This window comes from Nematolebias whitei, chromosome 6 (assembly GCF_014905685.2).
Source record: "Nematolebias whitei isolate Nwh7 chromosome 6, NemWhi1, whole genome shotgun sequence".
In the NCBI taxonomy this organism is placed as follows: domain Eukaryota; kingdom Metazoa; phylum Chordata; class Actinopteri; order Cyprinodontiformes; family Rivulidae; genus Nematolebias; species Nematolebias whitei.
The window spans coordinates 10503374-10511516 of NC_056503.1; the positions used below are offsets into that span (position 1 = coordinate 10503374).

Sequence of the window (8143 nt, forward strand, 5' to 3'; positions counted from 1 at the left end):
TTAAAGACTCTCAGCTTTGACAACGTTTTAAAAAGTTTTGACTGGGACTGCTGGGGGGGACAGAATGAGTCGGGAGGAGGCTGGGAAGGTTTAAAATGTGCGCCTGAGCCGCAGACAAAGAGAAGACATGAACAATGGCTGAGAGAGGGGGGAACCATGCGGGTGTGTACCGCAGCGTCTCTTTCAGGAAGCTGGCCTCCAGCTGCACGAGCGCACCGGAGCTGGACGCTGTCCGCGCACACGCGTCCTGCGCGGCGCGTAAAGGCAGCGCGTCAAGAAAAGTTTCCAAGATCTGTGCCTCCGCCAGCCTCCCAACCGCAGACTCCAAAACAAGCTCCTCCGCCTTTCTCCCCTCTGTGTCTCCATCCATCCGCCAGCTCTCTGAGAGGTTCAGCCTCCTCTGGGCTCCAGGCTCCGGCAGGACAGACGCGCCTCCGGCTCGTAAATCTTCCCAGGAGGACGGAGGAGCGGGCTGCCTCCAGGACGGGCCCGCCACGGACGCGGAGTCTCCTTCGGACGCTAAAAAGCTCCACTCCGGCACCGAGTCAGTGTCGGGTTCAGACTCGGAGAGGCGGGTGCTGTGTTTGTCGACGGACAGCAGCTGCACGGGTAAGACAGATTCTTCTCAGATCAACGCGCGACCCGCTCATCTCAAAAAGAGTTTGACTACAGACGAGGAAGAGGAGGATGTTAGAGAGGTCCCCCCGCCTTGTAAATCTCACAGAGCTTATCGCCATACCCACCACGGGGACTTTATTGCTCCATCGCAAACTGACAAGTGGCCCAGTGTGACTAAGATAAGGCAACTTTTTGATGACACACTGCACAAGACTAACACATGTGAGGTAAAAGCAGCTGACAGAAGGCATTTACAGGAGCTAAGCTGCAGTGAGGGTGCTCCTTTCACTGGTACAAGTGGAAGTTCTGCTAAAGAAACAGAAGACCTGTCTTTGCATGAGGACAGACAAAGCCACTCGGCTACAGAGACTTCTCGTGCTATAGACTTTTATTCCACGTCTGAGCATCGTCAGTGTTCACATGACGAGGGAGTAAACACAGAAACAAACCAAGTGTCTGGCAGAAACACTTTTCAGAGCAGTAGCTGTTGTCACACTGGTCGCTACTGTGGGATTAACTCATCCCCACACAGGTCTCGAAGTCCCAGCACTGAGTCCGAGGCAGCATCGAAGGCCCCCAGGACGACAAGATCAACATCTGACCCTAAACCTGACCTTCAGCCCTGCGCTACTTCGTCTTGGAGTGGATTTGCGAGTTTAGACGCCTCCTCCTGCGCCTCCTCTCAGCAGCAGCCGACAGAGAGGGGGAGAAAGGATAGACAGGGGGTCGGGCTGCCCAGGGATAGTTTACATTCCTCGCATAGCTCCTCTAAAGCACCAGCCCCCACCACCTCCTCTGCTCCAGCTCCAGATAAAGCCATTAACTCCTGCTCCTCTACTGTAGCTCTTTCCTCTGAGCCAACAACAGTTTGTTCTGCTCTCAGCTCCCGTTGGAAGTTAAGCTCTGCAGACGAGGAGGAGGTGCACACCAGGAGAAGAAGAGGTTATCCCTCTGACCCTAAGCCCTCCGTCACCTGCAGAGGAGGAGAGAGGACTGCTACAGAGCGAGCAGGCAGCTATTTGTCTCGCAGTAAAAATGGCTGGTGGGGGGCTAAGATCATTGGCAGGTCCTCAGGCAGTGAGGAGGACAGTCCCTCTTCGTTAGGCCCCCACTGTCGAGAGACAGTGCGCCGCCGCTCTTTGAGAAAGAAGAAGAAGGTCAGTGAGGCTATTGCTGCAGCAGGCCGTGATGATTATAATCATGATGGTGAATCAGAAGACAGCGACAGTGATACGGCCTTGACAATGGATCGTTTGGAGAGGCAGCAGAACACTGGAGTGTTTCCGGGGATGATTCATAGGAGCCACTCTGCACGAGAACATGGCAGTCATAGTTACAAAGCCAAGGTGCAGCACTGGGAGCGCATCACCTCACCTGTGACGCCCAACACACTTCCTGGTGTATCACGAGTATCAAAAGTGAACATACCTCCTTTTATATCCAGTCCCGATGATTCGCGCTGCAGTAGCCGGTACTCCAGCACTGAGACTCTAAAAGAGGAGGAGCAGGGTAGCCGTGCCAACCGTTCAGCTAGTATGTTCCTTAGTAGGAGTGGAACAGAAGGTGGCACAAGCAGAACTGCTTCATCATCTGTGTTGAGTAAAACTTACCATGGAAATTTTACCATGTACCGTTCCCCAAGCTTTGGCCATGGAGATAACTTCTCCCGTGCCCATATTCGCATGCGCCCCAAGTTAATGCAAACAGTAACACCCACGTTGAATGTACATCCAGGAGAAGGTGGGGGATCCTCAGAGGTTAGAGGTGGTGAGACAGTTGGATTGAAGAAAACAACATGGAGTGGTGATGCGCGGGATAATAAAAATCCTACTTCCACATCCAACACTGATGTTGCATCAGAAACCATGACCCTCTTAAGCTTTCTGAAATCTGGTCTACCAGGGCTCAAAGTGAGGAGAACAACTGAAGGGGGCAGAAGTAGTGCTGTGGAGGGGTCATCAACATACAGGAGGGGCTCAGGCTCTAATGGAGGAACTGCTCCACCTTTGGGTTCCCGCCCTTCGCTGAAAGATCTAACTGCAACACTTAGACGTACAAAATCCTTCACTTATTCTGACAAACCTACAACAAGTGCGAGGTGTTACCTGGCATGTGGCACCACTAAAAGAAGCTCCTCTGAGCAGCAGCTTGACTTGGATGAAGATAAGGCTGAGATTAGGGCTGTGTTATCAGACAGAGAAGTAGAAAGTGATGGTGGGGATTTTAGAATTGGCCGAGGGCTAAAAACGAGCAATTATAGACTGGGTGATGATGATGATGAAGTGATGCCAACTCCATTTCAAGAAAGGTGTGTGCTGGAAGCTAGGCAGGTCATTCAAGATATCTGCCAGATGTGCACAAGAGAAGATGATGATGATTATGCAAGTGTAAATCCAAGTGAGGATAAATTGCGGGATAAATCTTTACAGGTAAAGAAAACGAGTGAAGAAAAGAGAGAAACAGGAGGCATTAGGGATGAGACAAGCGTGGCTCTAGAGGCTGAGTCTGAGAACACCAAAGAGAAAGATAAACATGAGCAGGAGAGAGAGAACAGTAGGAGGCAGAGGAGTGGACAAAGTATGCAGCTGGAGAAGCTAAACAGCAGGGGTACAGAGTTCTGGGAGAAGCCAAAGAGACAGAGCAGAGAGCTGGAGGGAGCCTTACAGAAGGGTGACTCGGAGGAAAGCATGCTCTATGACCGTTCCGTGGATGAACTTTCAGGTCACGAGTCAAGTTTAACTGACGAGGGGATTGTAACGGAGCCAGAGACAGGTCCCAGTGATCTCTTGGAGAGGTCGTTTCTGGGCTCAGCAGGGGTTAATTTAGGGTCAAAATTAGGAAGTGATGTCCTTGCGCAGGCAGTCGCTGGATGGAAGCAGTCGGCTTATGAGATGGAAAGCTTCAAGCCGGAAGGAGCAGCAATAACGGAGAACAGTTTGAGTTGCACAAACCGTCTGAGCAAAGAGGGTTTGCCTTGCTCGGTGGCTCTTCCTCAGAATGACAACCTTCTTATGGAGGTGAGCACCACTGCTTGTGTTGCCAACACTGGTAGAGAAGGGCTCCACATTAACAGTGCTGTGTCACAAGGGTCAGCTGCAGGAGGAGGGGGTGGGGTATTTGAAGCCCCTGCCACCCCAAGCACTAGCCGTCGGAGGCGCAAGTTCTCCCCATCTGGTAACAACAACACAAGCTCTGATTCAAGTAATGGCAGTCATGCTGATTCAACAATAACAGCTGTAGGAAATGGGGAGTCAACAGTCTACCGTTCTCTCAGTGACCCCATGCCTCAGCGGCGCTGTTCTGTTGTGGAAGAAGGGAGCCACAACTTTTCTTCTGTAGACAGCAACCTTCTGGGTTCCCTATCTGTCAAAGGAGGAGGGGGAGGCACTCCAGAGGCCTCTTCTACATCTTCAATGTCAGAATACAAAGGCAGCATAGCAAGTGACTTATCTGTGTACAGTGATGGGGGCCTCAAAGAAGACAGCATCCAAGACTACAGTGGGGTGATCAGGAACATTGTAGCTGAGCCAGGTGCAATGAACAGACTGCTCACTGATGACCATGGCAATGGCAAAACTCCCAAGAAGAAGTCTTTTAGTGATCCCAGTCGACGTAGTGATGCTCCTTTACTGTCCCAGAATGACCCTCAGTATAAAGGTCAAACTGGCAGCCCTCAGCCAATCAGTGAGCTGGATCAGTCTGGACAGATTCCTCCTTCCAGCAGTGAGCCAATCCTGAGTGAACATAGAGAGGAATTGTGGGATTCTGAGTCTAAACCTACACAGATACAGGTCAAGATTTCAGATTGCAGTCTTCACTCTGACAACCCTGAAGATGAAGATCATGTAATAGGCCATGGTGGAGAAGAGGAGGTGCAGAAGTTCAACTTTGACCTTAAGCTTGCTGAGGTCTTTTTTCCTCGGAAGGTACGTCGTCCAACTAGAAAACGTCCCAACAGGTTGGCATTTTTTCCTGATGAGGACCAGTTTGAACCTCTTGAGTTGGATTCAGAGGCACAGGAGGACCCCAGCAACCAAATTAAGCACACATCCTCTCCTCCAGCTTTATCACTGACATCAAAACCCAAACCCAAGCCTGTTTGCCATGCCAGTGAGCCTGCCACCTTCATCCCAATCTCCCCACCTCCACAACTCCAGCCGCTGAAGGAATCGGACTGCATTACAGTCCAGTCCACTGTAAAACCGCCAACCTTAAGCAAACCTCCAGGTGATGCAGCCCTGGCTTTTGGGGATGCAACAAAGAAATGTATTCTTAGCACCCATGAAAAAAACTCTGAGGCCAGGCCTGTTCGGGGAGCAAGTGATGAAGCCCAAGGTTTACCGACCACTTCAGAGGGCCCCGGTGAGATCAGCGTAGAATCTGGACCTCAAAAAGTGGACTCAGAGGACTCCCCACTCGTTACGGCTCCACAGAGGACCAAACCAAAAGTGGTGAGTTCAGAGTTTTGTTTTTAGATTTTTAGGTTTTAAACATCCTTATTGTGTTTATAGCTGTGTGTTCTCGGGCTGCTTGAGGTCTTCGAATTCTGATGGTTCGGTTTCAGATACTTGATAACTTGTGCTTGTTTTCTGAACCAAATAAACACAGTGAAGCTTTATCTTTACCGGTTCTTTTGGAAGCACATCTTATTTGGCCCCTATGGCTTCACACCGCACCATTCAGCACTTGTGTTTATTTGCACTGTCTCAAAACTTGTAAGGTTTTTTTCAGTGTTTGGGTGCAGGAGTACAAAGTACAATACAGAAGCAATTAAGAGCTGAACAGTGTTAAACAGACCTCAGAGGATGTTATTAGTTTGGTTAAACAGAACTCAATCAAAGTGCATTAGGGACAGACTGTTTGTTTCCATTTGTTTGTTTTATCCAGTGTCCATTGTGTTTCTGCCAGAGTTGGAATCAGAGAGAGATTCAGTTCATGGGATGCTGTGAGGCGTTCGCTGCCTTGAGTGTATATTGTATAGGAAACTAATGGGTAATTTGTAGGCTTGTAATTCGGTAAAAACAAATGATTCTGGCTCAGCCCTGTGGTTATACATGGATGTAAATGTGAATCACAAAGAAACTAAAAGAACCCGGTGAGCTCATCACAGAACATTGCAGATACAGCACTTGGTTTCATTACATCATTACTGCTCTCTTGTTGCTGTTTGTTGTGTTTCTGGTGTCGAGGCCTGATGTTGCTACTGCTGATTTGCCACTGTGTTTGTCTCAGTAATCGGAGCCACGCTGTTATAAACTGCCAAAACAAAGACTTAGCTTGTTGTTTTTTAATTTATTTTGCTGTTGCTTGACTTTTGAGGTCATCTCAAGATGGTTTACAGCTCGTGAATATCATTCTGTAGATGAACAGATGCTCTCTGGCATTCATTAGCTGTCCCTCCTGTTTGCTGTTGCGACTGGAGCAGTAGCTTGCGAGCGACCTCTCCAAGCAGGAAATGGGTTTAGGGAAATAGGAAGTTGTTGTGGTAACTGAATGGTTTGATGAAGTCCAGCCCTGCTGGCTGGTGGTTGTGTGTGAGTGCATATTGGTGGCTTGTCTCTGCATGCGTGTGTGTGTATTCTAAGCTGGTTTCTCTCTGCTTCCTCCTTGTGTGTGTGTATGCGCGAGCCCTTGAGCAAATTGTTTGCCTGGAACATATCAATGTCTTATTCTAAGGCTTGGACCCGGTGCACTGTGTTCGGAGCGGTACCCTGCAGCTCCGGTGCACTCTGGCGACCTGTGTGATTTGGACTGAGTGGAATAATGACTGTGCCAAGCTAAAATGGATCACAGGAAGGTTCTGAGAGTTAAGAAAAGGAAGAAATGCGCTGTTTGGAGGAGGAGAGGAAGAGCTTTTGTCATCGAGCTTGGCTCATTTCACCCACAGCAGTGTTGTGATACTGAATCCCATTAATTTAACCTCTACTTGTTTCACTTATTTCCTCCCTCTTAGCTCCGCTTTGTCCTTTTTATTCTGATCGAATGCCCGTCTAAGCTTCCTCCTTTATTTCCAAAGTTTTCCCAGTCACAGCCTGTTGTTTGCGTGTCTGTGTGCCAGGCTGTTGCATCTTCACACCTCCATTTGTCTTATTCCAGTCTAAATCGCACACATTCCACCCCGTGTTGTCTTATTCGCTGTGCTGTAACTGGAACATTGCAGTGAAATGAGGTCATAACTTTTTGGTGTAAGCCAGGCTGTTGAGCCAAATGTCAGGTACACGGAGAAAGAACGATGGAAGGAGAAGAAAAGGAGTTGGAAGGAAGCTTACTGAGTAAAAACAATAAAACATAACTGGATTAAAATAGAAATGAGGGAGAGCTGAAGAATGAAGCAGCAATAAGGAGAGAGGGTTAGAAGAAAAGACTTGCCTTTTGGTTTACACAGTGTTCAAATATACATAATTATTTCCATTTTTCTAGTTTGCTAAAACAGAACAGGCAAAATACCAATGAGTCAGATTATTTACGAGAATTTCCTGGTCATCCTATAAAAGAACGCACTAAAGACCTCATAGCTGTTCACTGGTTTGTCAAGAAGAAGTCTTTAAAATGGGTTTAATGGGGTTTTGTTGGTTGTGTTCAAAAGCAACATTTCTCATGGACAGAACAGCTCCTGCTCCACTGGTTTGAACAAATGGTACCATGAGGTGTTGCAGAAAGCAGCAGAATCCATCATTTGTTAAAATAACATTAAACAGAGCACACGTGTTGTTTTTGCTGCCGTGTGATGGATCGGGTTCCTCTTGAACTTGTGTCCCATTTAAGTAGCGTTCACTTTAGCAGGCAGCAGGAATGTGGCCTGTCTTCACCTCTCCTTTTCTTCTGTAATAGCTATTAACGTCCCCACAAAAAATCTAAAGATATATTAAGTGCTGTTTATTAGTGACCTTGCGCTATTATGGTGCTTCTTTCATTTATTACATAGCTCATGTTTGAACGGTTTTGTTTTGATCAGCTGTTGTTTACTAGACAACATAAATTGTCGAATCAATGGACAGAAGCATTTACCAGTCAAAATGTCACTGGATGCGATTTCACCACGTTTTTTTTCTCTCATTCATATCTGATTTCTATAAATTGATAGAAGCCATGTGCTGATTGGAGGCAGAGAGAGGAAATAAAAGGCTCAGAGTAGGAAGGGCCTTGAGGCAGGTTTTGCTCCACTCTTCATGGATCAGGTATAAAAGCAGATTGTTTATAACTGCAGATTTACGACTGACTTTTTTTTTTTTTTAATCTGGCCACCCACTTGCGCTCTTAATACTTCCCCTTTACTAAGTTGTTTTGTTCATTCTTTTCTGATGATCCTCTCACAAATTACTCTTTCATTCATTAAAAAACATTGTCACGCCAACCTTGCTAAAGTTTGGTTTAATGTTTTTTAATAAACGTTGGATGTTTTGGATGTCGATGTGTACAATGTGTATTGCAATCTTGATAAATAGTTAAAACTAGGGGTGCACTGATTGCAGTTTTCTGGCCGATCACCAATCTGTAAAAAGTCTGACCTGCTGATTCCAATTTT

General features: G+C 47.3%; 1 protein-coding gene across 1 annotated transcript in view; it reads left to right on the plus strand.

Moving 5' to 3' along the window:
* The first annotated feature begins 134 nt into the window (after window positions 1-134).
* LOC119410498 (rho guanine nucleotide exchange factor 17) overlaps window positions 135-8143 on the plus strand; it is a 107336-nt gene continuing 99327 nt past the window's right edge. Inside the window, exon 1 of the mRNA XM_037677378.1 lies at window positions 135-5069. Coding sequence (XP_037533306.1) covers window positions 135-5069 — 4935 coding nt within the window. The remainder of the gene's footprint in view (window positions 5070-8143) is intronic.